This window comes from Dermacentor variabilis, chromosome 7, assembly GCF_050947875.1.
Source record: "Dermacentor variabilis isolate Ectoservices chromosome 7, ASM5094787v1, whole genome shotgun sequence".
NCBI classification, from domain to species: Eukaryota; Metazoa; Arthropoda; class Arachnida; order Ixodida; family Ixodidae; genus Dermacentor; species Dermacentor variabilis.
Genome location: NC_134574.1, coordinates 152,454,865 through 152,479,275, shown reverse-complemented (window position 1 = coordinate 152,479,275; position 24,411 = coordinate 152,454,865). Strand labels below are relative to the sequence as shown.

Genomic DNA, 24,411 nt, shown 5'->3' with positions numbered 1-24,411 from the left:
GAAAATGTTGGCACAATTCAACGGCTACGCCTTTGCTTCGCCTTTGGGGGCCGTAGTGTAGGAAGATAACCGGCTGATGTGGTCTCGAACTGTTTCAGAGCAGATGACGCGGAGCTGGCCCCGCTTTGGCCTAACGTCAGAGTCCATGCGGAAACGGCGGTCGTTGTCACTGGGAGGGGACTAAAAGCAGCGATTTCAAATAGAAATTTCGAGTTAGAATGCGTGCTGTGAGCCCATTTTTCCTTTGTATGTAAGCCATATTGGGCGATCTAATCCCAGTTATAGTGATAAACTTAGAAGAGTCGGACGACTATGTCATGCGTCCTTAAAGGGGCCCTGAACCACGTTTTTATTGAAGTTGAATTCGGATTTCTCAGAAATACTTTGCTGCAGAAAGTACTTCAATACATTCAGCAGAATCGGAATTATTTTTAATAAACACCACATTCGCGGAGCTTCCGCTCCATCTTCAATACCTTGTACTGCGAAGGCTACGGCGGAGCGCTGATGCTCACAATGCTCCGCCTAGTGAACGACACTGTGACGCGCAGTTCCAATTTGATTTTGGACGTTCACGTAGACGCCGCTACTTCCGATTTTGGCACCTACGACGCACCAAACATAGCGAAACATGCCAAACCCAGTTGTCTTCAACGGGGCGCAGTGTGCCTAGCCAGTGGACTCATATGCTCGTCCGGCCGTGCTGCGTGGTGCAGACTGGACCGGCCTTGTGCACCAGCTTGACTGACGGATAGTAGCCACATACAACTTGCCCATTTTGAAGCGCTATTAGTACGAAGTCTGCCAAGGCGGGGCCAAGGAGTCAGCGCACGCTGGAAAGCGTTCGTGTGGTCCAACGTACAATTTCACTTGGTTCGAGGCTAGTATAGTGTACAGAACTAGTCGAAATTAGCGAAGCCTGATGTCTGCGACACCGATAAGCAAGGTGGCCAAAGTTTATTTCCAATGCTGGCAGCCGCGGTCGAGCGTTAGCAAACGACAGTCGGCTCCTTCTGGCAGTAAGTAATTATTATTGAAATTCGAAAGCATGTTTTCACTTACTGCCACTTGTTTAGTAAACAGCGTCTACAAATACAAACACCAACAGTACGAGGAAGCGCGCTGATCGAAACATCCTTCTTGATTCTTTTATGGGGTTTTACGTGCCAGAACCACTTTCTCATTATGAGCAACGCCGTAGTGGGGGACTCCGGAAATTTTGACCACCTGGGGTTCCTTAACGTGCACCTAAATCTAAGCACACGGGTGTTTTTTGCACTTCGCCCCCATCGATATACGGCCAGCGTGGCCCGGATTCGATCCCGCGACCTTGTGCTCAGCAGCCCAACACCATAGCCACTGACCAACCGCGGTGGGTACCCTTCTTGACTGATGTTCGCTATTGGCCAAAAGTAGCCACCTAAGGGAATCCGCTATATTACGAAATGAAGCGTCCAGAAAGGGGTGAGGAGCAGGCTTCTGTTGAAGAGAGAGCGTTTGAAAAAAAGGCGACTTCGTGATCTGCTTGCGAGATTCATGTGCCGCGCAGGACTGTAAAATTTGGCTGAGATGTTCACAGCAGCGTATGCTATTCGTGAACTGCGTCTTATCCCCATGTCCGAGGGGTTGCTTTGGGCTCCTTCAAGAGCAAAACATAATAACATTCCAGTAGCTGCCACGACAGACCGGTATTGCTTGTATTGGCTTCGCCAACGAGGATGTCGGATCCGCCCATGGAGACACCCGAGCAGTTCTGATCCTGCTCCCGAAAGATCACGCTGCAAGAGAACTTGCTCGAACTACCCGCATACTTATTAGGCGCCTGCTAGTGTGTAGAATTTTCGCATATATCAAGTGAATCCTTCTTTTAAAGCTGGAGCATCTTTAACGAATAGCTATTAATTCCGCTCTAGTGCGACAATCTTATGGCGCCTCTGGATAATCTTACACGCTTCTATTTCCTCTACATTTCGTAGAAGGTGCGCAATAAACTACCGAGGATGTTTGGTCCACATTTATCGAGTTGTAAAAGCAGGGCTTTTCTGACATAAGGGAGTGACAGCATCAAGTTGCTCCCGCAATAGCAGGCGTGAAGTACTAAAGAGTGCAGCCCATACAGACATTTTCCTTACATACGTTGGAGGTAAATAAAATGGAATGGTTGGGAAGTTAGCGCTTGCTGCGTTGTCTTGCTGATCTTGTTCCCATATTTTTTTCCGCTCTATTCATGAACTACAAACCCATCACGAATGCAACTTATTATTGGTGCGTAGAGAGCTAACGTAATGCCGTGGTGAAAAAGAAAAGCTTGGAAGTCTATAAGAACAATGGTTTGCCCAAGGTATCTCACTTACAGGCACTACTATTACCAAAGCCTCCGTCAACTCTCTCGCTGCGGGTGGCGCAAATTGTGCGCACTTAAGCAAAGGGCTAAGAAAACCTATCGCTTTAAAACCACAAGCCTGTGGAAGTGCGTATGATATTCCAGAAGGTGCACTGTGGCATATGTAATTTAATTTCCCCCAAAGTATGAAAGGCAACCCGCATACTCTACATGATCTACAATAGCACCAAAAGTTACAACCTATGGTTGGTACGAAGATACCAAATGTCTGCTGCTAACGCCTTCGACTGACAGCTGAAACAGTTGTCTGAGTGTTTTCGCTATAAATGTAAACTTTGAACAGTACGATTTAATTTATGCCAGCAATGTTACGATATTCTTTTTCCTTTTTAAGAGCTATCTGGAATTACCGTTGAAGATAACGGCCTTGACCCAGCCTGCAAGACACCTACGAAGCCATTTTTTGACGATATCAATAGTTTGAACCTCACGATACTGTACATATACAACGAAACCAGTGGGTTATGTGTTGACGTTCTGATTGACAAGGACCGCAATAACACGTTTGACTCCCGCTTTAAATGCGTGTCTCTGTGCAAAACAGGTATTTATACGCTAAATGTTGTAAATCTTTTCTTACAGTCTGTGTATGTGTACCCCTATGCTGATAAGTCCGTGTGTTATTTTGTAAGAGAGGTCTAGCCTCGGTGCAAGAAAGAAACAAAGCCAGATATATTATACGCAAATGAGGAAAAAAATAACTGTGCTAAAACAGGGACAAATACGCGCTACAGGATATGAACACACCAAAGAGAAAACTAAACAAGCATAGACTATACTGTATAAGGTACCCGCAACTAAAAGAGTATGACGACGTCACTGCGACAAAAGGTGCACATGTCTTGACGACAAAATAGTAGCACGCAGGATGCGTTTATGTTCAACAAAGAGATTACTATTTCGAGTATGAGAGGTACTAAGGAATTGTTGGAAAGTGTTCACCGATGAACTGTTCCTGTTGACCAGAGCACTAACCTCAGCGAAAGCAGGATACCATCGCATGAAGGGTCCTCACGTAGTGAAATTCCGTAGTGAAAACACTGCAGCAGAAAGTAGAAACAATCTTGGAAGGCACGAGCAGGAAACTAAACATAAGTAAATATGTCTTGCAAGTAGTGAAGTCCGCCCTTTGCTCACAGAGATATGCTGTTAAGTTAGCACAAACACCTGGTTTAATCAGAAATCAAACTGTTAAGAATTGTTGAATGTAACCTGAAGCAGCGCGAATGGACGAGGACATGAACACGAATACAATACTGACAGGACGAGGGCTAACTGCCAACTGAAGTTTATTCGAAAACAAACAGCCATTTATAAACTGTCGAGAACACAACAAGAGGCATCAGGATCGACAGACGTGAGTACAAGGGCACTACAAGTGCAGCTGTTCATCCAGAAAAAAACGCCTCTAACTTTTATAAGCTATGTGACACGTCGCTAAGTCGCGTATCTTCTGTTTTAAATATGCAGTATACCTCTACAGTTTCTGTCTTCTTATTTTCTTTTTTTTATTGGGGGGGGGGGTTGCTTGTTTCAGGAACGTGGTGCTATTGAACAGTGGAGTGCATGCGCATTTATTACAATGAACGGCTGATGGCTATGACACCTTCTTATGTTGTTTGTCTGCTGTCTTGCTCTATCATAGAAACATTGGCCAGTTTTGTGCAATGCTTACCTGTTGACAGTATAAAGGTATTCGTAGACGACATCTGAAGTGCACATGATGAATTTGCTTCGGTGATTAGTAGAACCTTCCGGCTATTCCGATATTTATAGCATTGAACAGCTCACAAAACTTACAGGGTGCCGCTAACACTGAGGTGACTTCATGCTTATGCCCATGTCAAGCGGGAAAGTTAAGTGCACTTACGGGGAGTGCATTTCGGAACCTTGAGTTATACTTTAGGGTACACGGTGCTAAACGGGAAAACAGAGTGCACTCGCAGTAAAATAAATTAGCGACAAACTAAGAGCGTGTTTTCTGAAGATGTAGATTAAAAAGAAAAAAAAATTTCTAAAAGTTGATTCTTTACGCTGTATTATAAATAAAAACAAACTTAATCTATATTTACTCAACAAAAAAAAACAAAAAATATATTATTATAAGAGTGTTGCGAGTCAATGCCGGCCAAGAGTGTTCTGGATGAGCCTAGCCCATCCAGAACAACATAGTGGCGTGAGACGAAGCGGCATTTGATCCTGCTAGAACAGAATATGAGTGATTTCTGCTCTGGTTATTTTGTTAAAAGCTATTCAATAACTAAAATGAACCTATGTGCCATGTTTTTATGCATTAAATTTTGTACCATTTAAACCGCTGGCGGTGAGGCTACGCACTCCGACCGGAGTACGCTCTTCTGCAAGTGACACTCCACTTACGATGTTTAGATTTGGCAAAGTGCACTTAAACCGAGTGACACTCTCCGTAAGTGGACTTAAATTGCGTGTTTTACCGGGCTATTAGTGTTCCCGTTTTCAATAACAAGATTTTTTATTTGTGAACTCTAAGATTTAGAGTTGCTGTCCGTCAAAGTTGAGGCACATTAATGATTTTGAAACTCTATTGCATGTCTGCGGCTTGGCGTTGTGTAAGCGGGCCACTTTATGCACAGATTTATATGATTTACAGCCTACAGTATCATCGTGGCCAGGCTGATGAAAATGTACAAGCTCTCCTTTGTGATTGACCACGACGCGATACTTCGAGGCGAAGACTAAAGGCTTATTTAAAGCTGTTAGACCATCAAATATTATAAGAAAAGAGAAAAAGAACAGTTGGTCCAACAGTAGGACTACAGAAAGATCACTCGGAGCTTTAAAAATTTCTAGAAAAAATATCATTGGCTCATACTAAATTTTGTGAGCCCAAAATTATAATTCATACATACATACATACATACATACATACATACATACATACATACATACATACATACATACACACATACATACATACATACATACATACATACATACATACATACATACATACATACATACATACATACATACATACATACATACATACATACATACATACATACATACATACATGACCAGAGGTCATGTATGTGTTGTGCAGGTGTGAATTTGTTATGTGTAGTTATGGCAGTTTCTAACAGTAATGCGTGTAATCATGGTTGATCAATAAAATTCGCCTGGCTACAACGTGCTTTATCTTGGATCTGGTCGGGTACAAGACAAGGCGAATTGTAACCTGGCTAATTTCATTGATCGGTGAGGATTAGCCGCGTGCATAATGCACGCAAGAAGGCAGTGGGCGCAGGGGGCATTGTTGCTTTGCTCGTTTCCACTGAGTGCTTAAGGCATTCGTAGAGCGGCTAATGCCAGCAGAGCTATCAGCTCCAGGCTCTCTCTTCCTTCCCATCATTTCTGTATTTCAGCCCCTTCTCCTTTACCACACTGCTTACCGATGTTCAAGTGTCAGCCGTGCTCTAGACATTTAGGGGGCGGTCCTCTCCCCATGTAATATGTAACTATGTCAAGATGCGTTAGCCGTCTTGTCTATATAACTGTGAACTGCTGGGTGGATTCCCGAACTTATATTTCTCAGCCTGCCTCCCACTGCAGCTGGCGGTTGCAGCGCCACCGTACGTAAGGGATGGGAAGCACACCGAAACCGCCTGTCTGCTCCTTGGGGATCAGGATTCATCAATAGGGACGCCCTAGAGCACGCGCCTACACCCATTTGCGCATGTACGAAGTATAAACCACGTGCTATTGTTTATTACTGTTTCGGGGCGCCTCCAGGACTCCAAATGGCCATTAGGGACACCAAAGCTAGACCCTGCGGGCACTCCAAGCGAACTTTTGCCATTGTCGTCGACATCTCTGTGTGGTTCCACGTATTTTAAGGTGCACGTATGCTTTTGACCCTTTCCACGATAGTCTCATTGGCACCGCCATGTCTGACGACGTGGTGGCGCGACCATTGCTTGCCTTAGCTGCCTCCGTTGCATCCGTGTTTACAATGTATATGCATGATGCTCTGGTGCGGATTAGCAATCTATGTTGTGCGGATATCGTAAACAGTGATTGGGTGGACGACACGAAGCTGTCATCACAACTTCAGAGGACATGTAAGTACTTCCGGTGCTCATTGCGTCTTGTGCAAACAGTGCGAGCAGCGTCATCATCATCATCATCAGCCTAGTTACGCCCACTGCAGGGCAAAGGCCTCTCCCATACTTCTCCAACTACCCCGGTCATGTACTAATTGTGGCCATGTTGTCCCTGCAAACGTCTTAATGTCATCCGCCCACCTAACTTTCTGCCGCCCCCTGCTACGCATCCCTTCCCTTGGAATCCAGTCCGTAACCCTTAGTGACCATCGGTTATCTTCCCTCCTCATTACATGTCCGGCCCATGCCCATTTCTTTTTCTTGATTTCAACTAAGATGTCGTTTACCCGCGTTTGTTGCCTCACCCAATCTGCTCTTTTCTTATCCCTTAACGTCACAACCATCATTCTTCTTTCCATAGCTCGTTGCGTCGTCTTCAATTTCAGCAGAAACCTTTTCGTAAGCCTCCAGGTTTCTGCGCCATATGTGAGTACTGGTAACACACAGCTGTTATACACTTTCCTTTTGAGGGATAGGGGAAACCTGCTGTTCATGATTTGAGAATGCCTGCCAAACGCACCCCAGCCCATTCTTATTCTTCTGGTTATTTCAGTCTCATGATCCGGATCCGTGGTCACTACCTGCCCTAAGTAGATGTATTCCCTTACCCCTTCCAGTGCTTCGCTACCTATCGTAAACTGCTGTTCTCTTCCGAGCCTGTTAAACATTACTTTAGTTTTCTGCAGATTAATTTTCAGACCCACCCTTCTGCTTTGCCTCTCCAGGTCAGTGAGCATGCATTGCAATTGGTCTCCTGAGTTACTAAGCAAGGCAATATCATCAGCGAATCGCAAGTTGCTAAGGTATTCTCCATCAACTTTTATCCCCAATTCTTCCCACTCCAGGCCTCTGAATACCTCCTGTAAACATGCTGTGAATAGCATTGGAGATATCGTATCTCCCTGTCTGACGCCTTTCTTTATAAGGATTTTGTTGCTTTCTTTGTGGAGGACTACGGTGGCTGTGGAGCCGCTATAGATATCTTCCAGTATCTTTACATATGGCTCATCTACACCCTGATTCCGTAATGCCTCCATGACTGCTGAGGTTTCGACTGAATCAAACGCTTTCTCGTAATCAATGAAAGCTATATATAAGGGTTGCTTATATTCTGCACATTTCTCTATCACTTGATTGATAGTGTGAATATGGTCTATTGTTGAGTAGCCTTTACGGAATCATGCCTGGTCCTTTGGTTGACAGAAGTCTAAGGTGTTCCTGATTCTATTTGCGATTACCTTAGTAAATACTTTGTAGGCAACGGACAGTAAGCTGATCGGTCTATAATTTTTCAAGTCTTTGGCCTCCCCTTTCTTATGGATTAGGATTATGTTAGCGTTCTTCCAAGATTCCGGTACGCTCGAGGTTATGAGACATTGCGTTTCTCTAGAACAATCTGACCACCATCCTTCAACAAATCTGCTGTTACCTGATCCTCCCCAGCTGCCTTCCCCCTTTGCATAGCTCCTAAGGCTTTCTTTACTTCTTCTGGCGTTACCTGTGGGATTTCGAATTCCTCTAGGCTATTCTCTCTTCCACTATCGTCGTGGGTGCCACTGGTACTGTATAAATCTCTATAGAACTCCTCAGCCACTTGAACTATCTCATCCATATTAGTAACGATATTGCCGGCTTTGTCTCTTAACGCACACATCTGATTCTTGCCTATTCCTAGTTTCTTCTTCACTGTTTTTAGGCTTCCTCCGTTCCTGAGAGCCTGTTCAATTCTATCCATATTATAGTTCCTGATGTCCGCTGTCTTACGCTTGTTGATTAACTTAGATAGTTCTGCCAGTTCTATTCTAGCTGTAGGGTTAGAGGCTTTCATACATTGGCGTTTCTTGATCAGATCTTTCGTCTCCTGCGATAGCTTACTGGTTTCCTGTCTAACGGAGTTACCACCGACTTCTATCGCGCACTCCTTAATGGTTCCCATGAGATAGTCGTTCATTGCTTCAGCACTAAGGTCCTCTTCCTGAGTTAAAGCCGAATACCTGTTCTGTAGCTTGATCCGGAATTCCTCTAGTTTCCCTCTTACCGCTAACTCATTGATTGGCTTCTTGTGTACCAGTTTCTTCCGTTCCCTCCTCAAGTCTAGGCTAATTCGAGTTCTTACCACCCTATGGTCACTGCAGCGTACCTTGCCGAGCACGTCTACATCTTGTATGATGCCAGGGTTCGCGCAGAGTATGAAGTCGATTTCATTTCTAGTCTCACCATTCGGGCTCCTCCACGTCCACTTTCGACTAACCCGCTTGCGGAAAAAGGTGTTCATTATCCGCATATTATTCTGTTCTACAAACTCTAGTAATAATTCTCCTCTGCTATTCCTATGCCTATGCCCTATTCCCCCACAGACTTGTCTCCAGCCTGCTTCTTGCCTACCCTGGCATTGAAGTCGCCCATCAGTATAGTGTATTTTGTTTTGACTTTACCCATCGCCGATTCCACGACTTCATAAAAGCTTTCGACTTCCTGGTCATCATGACTGCATGTAGGGGCATAGACTTGTACCACCTTCAATTTGTACCTCTTATTAAGTTTCACAACAAGACCTGCCACCCTCTCATTAATGCTATAGAATTCCTGTATGTTACCAGCTATTTCCTTATTAATCAGGAATCCGACTCCTAGTTCTCGGCTCTTCGCTAAGTCCCGGTAACACAGTACATGCCCACTTTTTAGCACTGTATATGCTTCTTTTGTCCTCCTAACCTCACTGAGCCCTATTATATCCCATTTACTACCCTCTAATTCCTCCAATAACACTGCTAGACTCGCCTCACTAGATAGCGTTCTAACGTTAAACGTTGCCAGGTTCAGATTCCAATGGCGGCCTGTCCGGAGCCAGGTATTCTTAGCACCCTCTGCATCGTTACAGATCTGACCGCCACCGTGGTCAGTTGCTTCGCGGCTGCTGGGGACTGAGGGCCGGGGTTTGATTGTTGTATTCATATAGGAGGTTGTGGCCAAGTACTGCACCAGGGTGGCCAATCCTGCTCTGGTGAGAGAGTGCGTTACCGGTTCTGGTCACCGGGATCAGGCCGCACTCCAGGCCTGTTTGTGCAATTTTCTCAACACACGGTTTTTTTTTTCGGTGGAGCGAGCAGCGTATGCGGTGCTTATACTGCATACGCTGCTTGCTCCACCGGTGCTTATACTAAAAACGGGGCTCTCCAAGCTGTCCAAACTTTCCGCTTTTGTATTAAGTAATGCTTAGTGCGCTTTGGTCTTTGTTCTTTATTTTGCAATGACATCGAAGTAGCAGCTTGTCATGTTTCGTGCGGACTCCGTAAAATTCTTCGCTGCGGCCTCCTTCGGATTCTTGATTTTCTGCTTAATCGCTCGGGGGTGCGCTGAGTGGCGATAGCTTTGTCCTTGATGCGCACAAAGGCTTTACACGCAGAGACGCAGATGGTCTGTACTTTGCTATAGCTTTGTAGCAATGACGCCGCATCGCTAGTCATTCCTTGTTGTGTGAACTGCCACGAAAGGTTCAGCTTCGAAAATTCGCATGTAGTCGGTGTGAGTCGCTGCCACCCATGCTTCGAGCTTTGATTTAAGAGTGAACAGATTCATTTATTTTTAATACGTGGGCGATATCGTGGTTGTAAGTTTGCTTGTGTGCTGGGGTGGATGCAGGTTGATAGAGTGCGAGAAACTTATTATGCCAGGAAGCGGTGCTACTCGCTTTGTCACTGTGCAACGAGCAGCACTCATTCTTTCGAACGTTTCGTGGTTGAAGTTGTTTCTTTGGAGGCAAGTGATAGAACACTAGCGGAAGAGTGAATTTTTTTTATCCTTGAGGAAAACCGTGCATCGCGAATGGTGGCCGGCAGCACAGGCCTTCCTTCTGTAGCAGAGGTCAATGGTTTTCATCCCACATATTCATGCCATTTTTTAATGACACAGTTACTATTTTTGGAGCCAACTACTGCACACGCCTTCCCTCTACTGGCCCACATTTTGCAATATGAACGGAGTATAGTACGTTAGCCAACACCCAGTTGCATTTTCGACAGCTCATTGCACAGTAGCAGGGCAGACACAGTAAGAGTTTCGTATTCATGCGCTTTAGCTCCTTAACATCTTTCTGTCAAATAAAGTTTCTATATATACATTTGCTGAGGCCACTTGTGGCGCGGTGCCGGGAGAGCCATTTCGTTTCTCTAGAGCAAACCGCTCTTCGAAAAGGGTCACTATGCTCATCTATGCCGTATATGCGGGCTCAATCGCTACAGTGTTCAATCACTAACATAGCTCATACCAAGTCTTACCGAGTCATACTGCAGCGAAGCTGGTAGCCTCTCGGTGGTCGACATTTTACGTGTCCATCCGTGAACAAAAATTATCATCAGTAATGGCTCGTATCATGTAAGCAATGGCCCATACCGCGTAATCGAAGAAAGAATGTAATGGCTTTTTAGTGCTTCACGTGCTTTTCGCATTGGTTAAGGAACCGCCGGCGCCACTGAAGGGGTCAACCTCTATGAATCAGGAGCAATAAAAATGCACATATGTGGTCACCGAAGAAAATTACATTTCTGACAGAAAGGCATGGCAGCGACCAGGCTTAGCTCATTGAGTACATGTTTGAGAAACTAAAATTAATGGTCTATGTGCGGCGTTCTATGTCCGTGGGTTGATGCGTTTACCGGGGTTGCTGCACCCGTGCTCAAGTGACAAACCTTTTGACATTGCTTGTGCTATTATTAATAAAGCGAAGCTTCGTTTGCCTAACCCACTGCGGTTCCGCGTTCATTGGTAGGTCGGCCAGCTAGTATATCGAAGGATATGCACTAGTGAACAGAAAGATACGATAGCGCGTTCATTGCGAAAAATTCGTTACCTGCGTTTCTCGGCTCCCAGTTTTTTGCTCGATGTTGTGAAACAGGATGTGTATTCTGTAGTGCTGCCGACAATACAGGGATGAAAGACATTTTGCTTATCGTCGGTACCATTGTGCTGCACTTTTCGCTTGCTTTATTTCATGGTACTCACTATTGCCTACATTTACGAGCTTGTGCGGGGTTTCATAAATATAAACACTGCATGACGTTAAGGTTGGAACCTGTGCGGAGCATAAACAAAGTGTATTGCGTGAGATTGCATGTTGTATATTGTATTGAAATAAAGACATTAGTATGTATCGAATTTAGTTATATAGCATTTAACCACTTCACGAACGCTTCGGTTCGCATGGATTTCAATATGTCTTCGATCTGTACAAACCTAGCTATAATGACACCATTGCTAAACTTTCTTCTCCAAAAATTTAGGTCAAGGTGCTGAATTTTGTGTGGGAAATCCGGTAAACAAGTGCGAGAAACGCAACTCTACAAAGACAGTATCGACTACCGACAGCTCAGGTCGCTCATCTGATGGACTAAGTTTAAGGAGTGAAGATCGTGTCGACGAGGGATCCTTCTATGATAGCATCAATTATGATGATTACGAAGAACACGATGATAGATTTACGGCCTACTTTTACAATGTGACTTCGGAGAGCTGCCAAGAATACTTGGTTTGCGGAGAACCGAATAGAAGCCTTGCAACTAATTACTTCTTATCTGACACCTACTGTGAGTACGAATGTGGGTAAGTAAGACTGACCAATATGTTCCCGTTATCAGTATTTTATAAAGCACCTGAATTTTCGCACACTCTTACGTGAGTTCGCAGAGCACTATGCCTGCAGAATTTTTCGTTGGGCTTGTTGTTGAAAGAGCATGACGGAAGGGGCGTGAAAACTTTGGAGAGAGAAGGAGGCCACAGTAGAGAGTGATACGCTTGCAACAGATGCCTTGAAGGGGCTCTGAACCATCCCTCGGGCTTGGTAAAATAACATAGTCCGCGGGTAGCATACGCTACTGTGAACGTATCAGCCAAGTTTTGTTGTCGTACTCGGTGCATGGAGCTTACAAGCAGAGCGGGAAGTCACCTCTCTTTCAAACACACTATATTCAACGTAAGCCTGCCCCTCAGTATCTTCTAGACGCTTTAATTTGCAATAAAGCGGATTCCCATACGCGGCTGCTAGGAGTAGCGGCGGTCTGCTACGTAGCCTAGATACCGCGGCCACCATGGGGTGGCGCCACGAGTTCGCTGGCTAACCGCACTGCGGCTCACTGAGGACAACCACGTTGGCTAAGGCTCAGCGCGCCGTAGGCACCAAATTTGGAAGTAGTGGCCTCTACGTTAACCTCCGAAATGAAATTTAAACTTCGCGCCACGGAAGGCGGAGCGTTGTGGGCAAGCCACGCACCGCCCTTGCCTTCGCAGTGGAAGGCATTGAAGAAGGAGCGGAAGCACAGCGAAGAGGTTAATTGATTACCAAGTACTCCGCTTCTGTCGTACGCATTGAAGTGCTTTTTGCGGCAAAGTATTTCTGAAATGGCCTATTTTAGCTTCAGATACATGTCTCCCCTTGGATAAAAAGCGCTTCAGGGCTCCTTAAATTTTCGCCGCACGTGTGTCTGCAGTGGGACATGAGGGTCGGTTTAAAGACAGCTAGAAAATTATTCATCTTGATGGAATGTTACAGAGGGGATGTTCACAACGCTTTAAGCACCGGAATGTGGGTGCAGCGTGCCATTTCCCTACTGTAGCGTCAAACAAGCCAAGCTCAAACACACGAACAGCATAACAGATTTTACTCACGTACCATGATATGCCACACAGCCGGCCACAAAACGACAGCCAGTGGAGCGCAGAACCTCGCTGGTTACAGCAAATTCGACAGCGAATGCATGATACGACCATGAGGCGGCGCTCTAAACGGTGTATTTAATTGAAAGAGCAGTGCTCGCAGTGAAAAGAGAAATTCGGACGCTAGCTAACACAATGAATTTTGTGGCTATTGACATCAACCGATATGTGCACTGAGTAGCCTGCGAAGGCGCTTTTTTTTTTGCGTGACGGCATACATTTTAGCGATAATGTAGCAACACCGGCTGGACATCAATTCGCGGCACGGGCAGGAGTAGCCTCTTTAGGCGGGCTCCCGTCAATCAGGAAAGAACACTAATTATTGAATGTACTGAGCAAAGAACAGAATTAGACCACAAAGACTTAGGCAACGACGCAGAGGGGAGTAGTACAGAGAAGGCAAATGTTGTTACATAAACATGCCGGGTGGTCGCAAGCAGGAAAAATGGCTTCAAATGCAAACGCAGCTGCATGATGAAGCTATTAGTGTGTACGCCTTGACCGAAATGCATCTACGAGATTTGGAGCAGCCAGCTGTTATTTGTATGGGACAATTTTGTATGGGAGTGGTGCAAAAGAGTGTAGAAGGAAAGGCACCGGCGTAGGCATGCTAATTAGGCGAGATTTGAAGTGGTAAAAAGTAAAAGAGACATGTAAGGAGTATTTATGAATTAGTGGCACATTGGGGGGGGGGGGCAGAAATACGTGGCTCGGAGTAGCTTACTTAAGAACATGTAGTCATAGCAGAAATAAAGATAAATATATTGCATCAGAAGCGACGTTAATGAGTTCAAGAAATCGGGCAAGGTGGTATTAGTAGGAGATATGATTGTACGCATGGTAGATTTAGACGTATATACTGATTACAACGGTTTTATAGAACTGGATTTGTGCGATGAACGGAATCTTATACTAGTTAACAGGGAGAAGAACTCTCATGGACTGGTAATGTTGCAACGCAGAAGCAGGCAGTCTTGTGTCGACTACGTCTTAGTTGCCGAAACGGTCTGCGAGCAGCTAGACCAAGGGACCCCACTTTTATTAATTATATCATAAGAAGCCAAAAGACCGCCAGGGGGCGGAGGAGCACAGTCTTACATGGGCTCCTGCTTTTCTCGCTATTTTGTGTGGAACATTGCTTGGAAACTCAGCGAATTTGGTAACCTCGGATTCCTGAAGTTGCAAGGCATCGTTTGACACCAGCCTCGACGCAGTGAGTAGACCTTTACTCGAATAATCGAACCCTGAACATTCTGTGACCGTGCGTTCCAAGATAACCCTAACGCCGGGGCACCCGTGGCACGAGCGGAAGACCAGTGGCTCGTGCCTGCAGGCCCGCGGTGCACGCGCAAGGCGCTCTCACAGTAGGAGTGAATCACATAGAACCAGCATCTGAGGCGAAGTGCGCACGCTGTTCTGGAAACACAGATGGCGAACGCTTTACAAGGAGAGCCGACAACGACGCGAATGGAGGTGACCGGGGCTAACTCCGACACCATACCACAGCGTACATACGACTCGAACATCGGCAAAACGACGGGTAAAGCCCACATCGAGTGGCCGCAAGTTGGTCGTAAAGGCAGATCAGCAAAAGAAGACAATAAATCCGCCGAGGAAAGAGCCGTGGAAGTTCTGAAACCAGACCCTAAACCTCAAGCACAAGCACTGCCGCAGCGTCAACGCATTCTCAGTATGCAACCCTTCCCTGCTGACAACTTCAAAATCGTCTTCCGCACTTATGGAGGACTTGACCTCTCAAAGCACACACTCATCACAGTGATACATGCCGTCGGAAGAACCAATGGTTTGGTCCAGCAAGACTTTCGCGATAACGTCCGAGCACAAGTGCAGAAACTATGAATGTGATCATCGCGAGCACGGCAAGTATGGAACGAGCTTCCAAACTGCAGCATATCAACACCATACAACTCGGCGGAACCATCTGTCAAGTCAATCCCCACATTCGACACCCAGACGATGTGTGCCGCGGAGTGATATGCGGCCTCGAACAGGGTACAAGTCCCGCAGAGATTGTTGCCGGCCTTCGAGTGGACTCAAGATACACGTTTCTCGGCACGCACATGCTAGAATCTTCAACAGCCGCGGTTATCACCTTCTACGGACAGACGTAATGTACCAAAGCTGAAACCTGGAGGCTTACGAAAAGGGTTCTACTTAAATTGAGGACGACGCAACGAGCTATGGAAAGAAGAATGATAGGTGTAACGTTAAGGGATAAGAAAAGAGCAGATTGGGTGAGGGAACAAACGCGAGTTAATGATATCTTAGTTGAAATCAAGAAAAAGAAATGGACATGGGCAGGACACGTAATGAGGAGGGAAGATAACCGATGGTCATTAAGAGTTACGGAATGGATTCCAAGGGAAGGAAAGCGTAGCAGAGGGCGGCAGAATGTTAGGTGGGCGGATGAGATTAAGAAGTTTGCAGGGACAACATGGCCACAATTAGCACATGACCGGGGTAGTTGGAGAAGTATGGGAGAGGCCTTGGCCCTGCAGTGGGCATAACCAGGCTGATGATGATGATGATGACGACCAAAGCGGTGACTACAGATGCAAGCCCTACCGAAAACCCGTCCAATACTGCAGAGCCTGTGAAGCCATCGGACACCGACAGGATATCTGTCCTCAGCCAAGAGCCAACTTCTGCTACACATGCGGGCGCGATGGGGTCACAGAAGAACATGATTGTCACCCGAAATGCAAGATTTGCGGCGGAGACCACGAAACGGCAGGCAAGGAATGCAAGAAGAAACTCCGTACCAACCCGCCCCCCTACCAAGTATGAATACAGCAGCTTGACAACGCTCGCACCCAAGAGAATCACTGGAGCTCGAGCATTGAGGACTTCACCGCGCTGGTTATCACCTCTGAAAGCTCACGGGGGCCCTCGCCTCGACAAAGACCTGGCCGGAGACGCTCTCGCTCTATCCTAATTAGGATCACGCTCTACATCCCGCTGTCGGTCACGGTCTCGCTCCATTAGGCAAATCACTTATGTCGCCGCGGCAACGTAAGCAGCGCCTCCAGTCCCTCACGCAACCCGAGCAGTTCGGGCGAGACCGCGACGATACGGACTCTGTAGGACAAGGTTCTGTAGTCTCGCGACTCCTCCTCAAATTTCCCGCCTCCTAGACACCGCCCCAGGGATAGTTCATGCTCTACATGCAGATGATATCACACCGTGGACGAGAGGCGCGAGCGCGGGCGAACAGGAGGCGCGTCTTCAAGAGGCGGTCAACATCATCCAACGGTACCTCAACACCTGTGGCCTCCACTGTGCCCCAGATAAATCTGAGCGGTTAGTACTCGGGGCACGCACCCGGTAGCACGCACCCGGGGCCGGCCCCCAAGCCACGACGCACCGGACCCACAAGTTTTTCTTCAGGGAGTCCCGATACCGAAGGTCGACTCATTTCGAATCCTCGGAGTCCATATACACAAGGACGGGTCCGGCTCCGCCACACTCCCCAGGCTACATAACACCGTGGCACAGCTTACTCATCTGTTGCGACGGGTGGCCAATCGCCGCAACGGCCTCAAAAAGCACGACACCTTGCGAATGGTACAAGTTCTCCTTTACAGCCGCATTACATACGTAACTCCTTACCTCAACCTGAAGACATCCGAGAAACAAAAGTTAAACCTTCTAATACGAAAGGCCACGAAGCTCGCCCTAGGACTGCCGTCAACCGCCTCCACTAACCGATTACTTCACGTGGGAGTTCACAACTCTTGGGAGGAGCTCGCGGAAGCACACCTCATCAACCAGATCGAGAGACTCATGCTCACAACCACAGGCCGAGCAGTCCTCCGACGCACAGGTTACGTAACCAACAAACCAACCTACAACATGATGGCGAACGTAAGGAAAAGATAGCGTCGAAGCTCTGAGAATGTCTACAAGCTCTTCAGATACCTCGGAACATGCATCCAGAACACAATCGAGGCAGAAGGCTCGCCAGGGTAAACGCCATCAGACACAAGCAGCGTAACGACCCGCAGGCGCGCTACGTGGACGCAGCCAAGTATCCGGGCCGAAACGCCTTCGCCATCAGCGTCACAGACTACAGGGGGACGACACTGGCGTTGGCGACAATTCTCGCCAAACGCGCGGAGACAGCTGAGGAGGCCGCTATAGCAGTCGCCACCCATACAAGCGAGGATGCCCTAGTGGTATTCAACGACTCTCAAACAGCGGCATGCAACTACGTGAAAGGCAGGATCTCCATCGAAGCGATCAACATACTGAAACGTGGCGACACTCCTCCCCCATACACCTGCATGACGTGGGTTCCGGGACACGAGGGACTCGAGGGGAATGAAGCGGCACACAGCGAATCGCGCGAGCGTCAACTGGGCCTCCCCGCACGAGATTCTAGACAAGTCCCACCCACCCAAATCAGCGGAGGAAACGGAAACAATCCGCTAATCTACCAAGCACTACTGCAGCACTGTCGGCTTGGACGCAGGGTGTACCCTCCACCACACCCAAAACTAACGAAAAACGAAGGCACCGACTACAGGGGACTCCAGAGCAATACCTTTATCCACGGAAGCTTACTGCATTATTTCCACCCAACGCTATACAGTTACATCTGTCCACACTGCAATGTGCCAGACGCCCTGGCGCACCTCCTACTGCAATACAAGAAAACCCAAGCAAGCCACAGCGACAGAACTAGTAGCAGCAGATGCCGACTCAAACCTCCTCGCTGAAACGCGGTAGGCTGCGATCTCCTAGCCGGACCTGGACGACCAATGCGAACTCGTCGCGCGTGCCCGGAGGGCGATCCAAGCCAGAGGGTACCTGGAATAAGCGACCCTCCCACCTCGACCGACAACTCATTCCTTCAAATAAAGGTTTCATTCTCTCTTATTCATAAGAAGCCAACACAACACCAAAGACAACATAGTGGAAATTACTTCTAGTTACTAATTGAATGAAAGAAATGATAAATTAATGGAAATGAAAGTGGATGAAAAAAATATGGCAGCAGCTGGGATAGAAACCCATGTCTTCGCATTACGCGACGGGAGTTCGTATCCAACCTGCGGGCAGTTAGTAAGTACAAATTAGGAATGACACGTGTCGAATGACACGTGTGGAATGACACGTATCTTTATCGGGCGACCACGTTTCGCCGCCTAACAAATGTAATCGCACAGCGCGGGAAGCGCCTGCATGTATCCGAAGTTTCTGGAAAGTTATCGATGCTTCTATCTACTGTCTGTTGTCGCCGAACCTTGTGTTATCTCATTTCATCGCTTGACGCGAATGGTGTAGAACTTTGTAGAAGGCATGCGGGTCCCGACAATTAGTCTGGAACATTCGACGGCTGCGGTATAAAGGCCGACGCGCGTCCGCGCCAGCTACCTTCTTGTTGTACCGTCAGCGCTGCGTACAGAAATACTGCACGCCCTACACGACGATCCAACCGCTGGGCACCTCGGATTCTCGCGGACGCTGTCGAGAATACAGGAAAGGTATTACTGGCCGTGTCTGACCGCGGACGTCTCCCATTACGTCAAGACATGCCGAGAGTGTCAGCGAGGCAAGAGACCACCGACAAGGCCAGCAGAATTACTACAGCCGATCGAACCTCCTCACCGACCATTCCAGCAGATTGGGATGGATTTGTTGGGGCCGTTTCCGACGTCAACATCCGGGAATAAGTGGATCGTCGTGGCGACGGGCTATCTCACCCGCTTTGCTGAAACTAAAGCTCTACCCAAAGGCAGCGCAGCCGAAGTGGCGAAATTTTTCGTCGAGAACATCCTGCTGCGACATGGTGCTCCAGAAGTCCTCATCACCGACAGAGGAACGGCTTTTACAGCAGAGCTCGTCCAAGCCATTCTGCAGTACAGCCAGACAAGCCACAGGAGGTCAACTGCCTACCATCCGCAGACGAATGGTCTCACGGAACGCCTGAACAAGACCCTCGCCGACATGCTAGCAATGTACGTCGACGTCGAGCACAAGGCGTGGGACGCGGTCCTGCCGTATGTAACCTTCGCTTACAACACGGCGGTGCAAGAAACAACACACATCACGCCGTTTAAGCTGCTTTACGGCAGGAACCCGACGACGACGCTCGACGCCATGCTGCCCCACGTCACTGACGAAGAGAATGTTGACGTCGCTAGCCATCTACAGCGTGCCGAAGAAGCCCGACAGCTCGCCCGCCTACGGATCAAGAACCGACAGAGGACCGACAGCCGACACTACAACCTCCGACGACGCTTCGTCGAGTACCAGCCCGGCGACCGTGTTTGGGTTTGGACACCGATACGCCGACGAGGACTGAGTGAGAAACTATTGCGCCGCTATTTCGGACCCTACAAGGTCATTCGACGTATCGGCGCACTGGACTATGAGGTCGTGCCAGACGGAATTTCACATTTACAGCGGCGCCGCGCACGATCTGAAGTGGTCCACGTGGTGCGTCTGAAACCCTTTTACGGACGCTGACGAACTTCCTTATTTTTGTTTACTTTGCTACGGGTGTTTTTCTTTACTACTTTCATTTGTATGCAGCATCGGGTCGATACTTTTTAAGAGGGGGGTATTGACACGTGTACTTATCTTTATCGGGAAGCGCCTGCATGTATCCGAAGTTTCTGGAAAGTTATCGATGCTTCTATCGGCTGTCTGTTGTCGCCGAACCTTGTGTTATCTCACTTCATCACTTGACGCGAATGGCGTAGAACTTTGTAGAAGGCATGCGGGTCCCGACAATTAGTCTGGAACATTCGACGGCTGCGGTATAAAGGCCGACGCGCGTGACCCGCTGATCAGATTTTCGACGATCGCCGACCGTGTTCGCCGCTATCGTTGTGCTATAAGTGTAGCCTGTTTTGTGGTCACAGGTTCGCCCAATAAAAGTTAGTTTTGTCGTTCACAGTATTGCTACTGTGTTATTCAACGTCACCACCACGTGACAGGAAGTACAAGTAATTTCGTCAATGTTGTCCTTGGTGTCTTCGTGTGTTGGCTTTTTATGATAAACCAAATGGTGATAGACTAACATGAAAAAATAGCCTGGGTAGCGATCATAAACGCTTAACCTTAAGATTTGGGAGAAACTAATGCAAAGCATCAACCAATATCATCAGAATTTCTGAATATGAATCGAAAACAAATAACAGAGATCCCAAAATACACAGAGAAGAAAACGGAGGCGTTTCCCAGAACAGTTTGGGAAAATAAGGAACTGGTGGTCTCTCCGTCCGTCTGTCTGAAAATTAAATTAAATTGTGGGGTTTTACGTGCCAAAACCAGTTTCCGATTATGAGGCACGCCGTAGTGGAGGACTCCGGAAATTTTGACAACCTGGGGTTCTTTAATGTGCACCTAAATCTAAGTACACGGGTGTCCGTCCTGTCTGTCTGTCTGTCTGTCTGTCTGTCTGTCTGTCTGTCTGTCTGTCCGTCCGTCTGTCACAGGACCGTCCTGTGTATCTATTTGCAAAAGAAAGAGATAAGCCATAAAATGTGAAGGTTGTAAATGCACGCTGAAAACGCAAGCTCTTGTAGAGCACACTGATGCATTATATAGACGAGAAAGGCGGTGTGACAGTCAAAAGTGAGGTAAAAAACAGGTACATTCTTGAAACTAGGAGAATTATCAGTGCTGTTCAGATACATCAACACGAACTGAAAAGTTAGCGGAGACTACGTACCTTTCATGCAGGTGTACTTTGGCACATTTCCAATTATCCATGGCTACGTCTGGTTTGGAAACAGAAAAAGGGACCAGGGGAATTTCCAGCTTTCTTTCGCGCTCTCTACGGACTTACGAAGCCACGGTCGCACCTAATTGTTCTCACGAGCCGATTTGCATGGGGCGTACTTTCAAGATCCTCTGGTAGTCGATATTACGTCGCCCAACTGTATATCACACCTGTAGCCACGCTTCGCGATATCGCGCGCGTTATCCGATAAATTGATCGAATAATTTGACGCTACTGGGCCTAGACGGTCATTCTTGAAGCTTACAAACCTTCACCTAGATTTTTGTAGCGACGTCATTCCCATTTCTAGTATAGAAATGTGCCGTAAAGTTTGTTGGCTATAGTAAATACGTTTCAACGACAACCGCTGACACGTTCATCATCCGGCCAGCGTTCTGATACGTCTGGTATTTGACTGGGTATCTGTTCCTTCTACCAAGCCAGAGTTGCCTTGCGTGCGGCGTCGTGACGAGATTTCACACCCGGGTGCAATTTGGACACCGTCCGAGGAGTGAAAGCGAAACGCTAAACCTTGCTATCAGTCTCATCACTTCGTCCTTCCGGTGAAACTGCCAGTTTTTCGTAGGACTCACAGCATTGAAAAGCTCGAAGTCAAGCGATGACTTTAAACTCGAAAGCTTTTGTCCAGGCGTGAGAAGCAGTGCACGCACATAAACGAGGGCGGTGTCACACGACATCACAGCGCTATGGTGTCGTCTCTACCTCAGTGCTTGTTTTCTTGTGCCGTCTGTGTATACTCTGTGTGCCATCTGTGTATAGTGATCGTCTGTGTATACTTTATAGCGACTGGCGTCGCTATAAAGTATACACAGACGATCACTATACTGCCGTCGCTATAAAGTATACACAGACGATCACTATACTGCCGTCGCTATAAAGTATACACAGACGATCACTTCACACTGCGCTTGCACACGGTAATCAGACACCCGCAGAACGTGGTCACAACGAACCATTTTCGAATGCCGACTTCAGAAGCCATCGCAGCAGACGGCATCGAAAACACTCTCACAGTGTTTAAAAACAACGGACAAGCTGTCTGAATTGTTTGTTCTACACGTAATTTTATGCTGTGATATAACCTACATGTTCATTGATCATGACCGACTGTGACCACTTGTTGGCTCTATTTGCACTTTATGTTTAAATTTACACCTCCCACTTGGTATCCTTGGCGTGGTGTGCATCAAGCTGCCCAGAAACGCTAGTGCATGTGCGCACGATGCTCATGACAGTAACTGAAGGTAGAATGCTGCACAGGCTCCGCTGCGGAGCCGGTTGAGCTTGACTGGCGCGACCACTTGGTTGTTTTTGCAGCCAAACACATTCCGTGTGGCTGGCGTGTGGCTGATGTTGATGCCGTGACAGCAAGACATTGTGAAAGCGCCTGGGGTGTCCGTACACTTTCTATCGCAATAAAAAAATGTCTTAGCTTTATTCCGACATTTATGTCAGTACTTCTTGCAGGCACTGCAATGACTTCGCTAGCCTAGACCATATTCTCTGGCATTCCTCCTCGTTGCGAGGCACGGAACCAATTACTGAGGACCAGTGGCCCTCCGCTATCAAAAGCCCCGATGCCGGGGAGCAACTATTGGCTGTCCAGAGGGCCCACGATGCGGCGATCGGGCATGGCCTGACTTTTCTAAAGTGGGAGTGGCCCAAGCGCCCTAGTCGCATACCTCAGGACTTTCAATAAAGTTTTGCATACACCCATTCATTAGCTGCAGGAATCAATGGTAGCAGATGAGGTGCTAGGCGAGGTGTGTTCCTAGCGCGGATTAGCTCCCCTTCAGATGCGTCCGATATGCAAGTGTGAGGTCCAGCTCTGCACGAAATTATTGGTTAGAGTGAGCGGATGGGGCAAGGTTCCTCGTTAGATACGTCGTAGAAGGTCGCAGTAAGCACACCAGACCCAAAACTGATGAGCACCGATGCTGAGACTAATTCATTTTTTCCACATATCCTTTTTTCCCTCCGATTCTTTTCTTTCGATAACTTATTGAACTAGATCAAATTAATTCCACTTGCGATTAAACATTCACCATTTGTGCTGTTTCTATGTTAGTGCGCAATCATTAATTTATACTCTAGTTACTTCACGATCCCAAGCTTGCACTTAGGATCGCACAAGTTAAATTGATATAAAACTCGAAGAAGAATTGGGACTTATCCACTGATATGCCGAGTGCACTTTGATACAGCACCGCATCAAGTGTGTATTTTTAATATAACAAGAAAACACAAAACAAACTACATCGACAGAAAGGGCGTATCCTATTGAGCAGGATCGCTCCGAAAAGGCGGTTATATCTAATCAATTTGTACTGACAAATGTACCAGTAACTTTCAGGTAGCTTAACTCAGCAGTAAGAACTTTCTTCAAGCTCTCGACTTTGTAACGAAGGGGTCACAATGCACTAGTGATGCTGCAGTACCTTTTATTTGAGAGAGTGTATGAAAGAATGACCAGGTTTTATAATTTTACATGCGTTCGGTTTTATTTATATTTCATATGTTGTCTTCTGCTCACGTACATATTCATGTGTGTCCATTTCTAATAAATATTTTGTACTTATTATCAAACAACCTGCCCTACGATGTAGACTACTGAAAGGTAGGGGCCAAATTTGCGGCCGAATACAATCTTTCGTGTGCATACTCTTGTCGAGCAAAGAGTTATTGTTGAACGCCAAGAACACGTTACTAAATTATGCAAGCGTACAAATGCAGCTGGAGTGGAAGTCAATTCACGCCGGCCCTGATATGAAGCGATTAACTTTACTTTCGCGTTTATTTTCACGTTTCTGTTATTAATCGGGAAAACTGGATGCTGAGGTGTTTGTTTTCTTTTTCTGTTACAGTGGTTTCAACGCGTCGAACATTTGCGGAACAAAAAAACCTGAGAATTAATGGAGCTACAGCTCATGGTGCTCGATGCTTTTTCCTTCAGACTTGTTTTCATTCCTGCCATTCTACGGCTAATGTTTAACTGGGACGCAATTATATAGCATTTGTGTTAAATTGGTGTCCGTCTCTGTCATTCTGTTTATTTTTTCACTGGGAAGCAGTTAAATGCCATTTGTGTTTTAAAAGCGAAACTTTCCTTCGCCTACATTTGCGCAATTCGGCATGACGGCTGTCCAGCCAAGTAAGCTGCGCCGATGTTGGAGATGATTTAAAAAAGAAAGAGACTTGGCGTGTATCCGAGAAATTGTGTAAGCCTTTTAAAGCGAACAGCTTGCTTTGCCACTTTTGTCCGCCTTCGTGGTGTGTTAGTGAGCGATGTCGGAATCGGCAAATGATATATTTATTTGTACATTCGTTTTTTCGGGCTAATCGCTTACAGTGACATTGACCGTCAATGCTTTCTGCACAATTTT

General features: G+C 46.9%; 1 protein-coding gene across 5 annotated transcripts in view; it reads left to right on the top strand.

Annotated features, from left to right (window-relative positions):
* Window positions 1–24,052, top strand: part of LOC142587220 (uncharacterized) — a 418,674-nt gene extending 394,622 nt beyond the window's left edge. For all 5 annotated transcript variants that reach the window (XM_075698086.1, XM_075698089.1, XM_075698090.1 and 2 more), the window contains 3 exons: window positions 2,739–2,948; window positions 11,826–12,144; window positions 23,893–24,052. In XM_075698086.1, coding sequence (XP_075554201.1) covers window positions 2,739–2,948; window positions 11,826–12,144; window positions 23,893–23,941 — 578 coding nt within the window. In that variant the 3' untranslated portion in view covers window positions 23,942–24,052. The remainder of the gene's footprint in view (window positions 1–2,738; window positions 2,949–11,825; window positions 12,145–23,892) is intronic.
* Window positions 24,053–24,411: the final 359 nt, after the last annotated feature.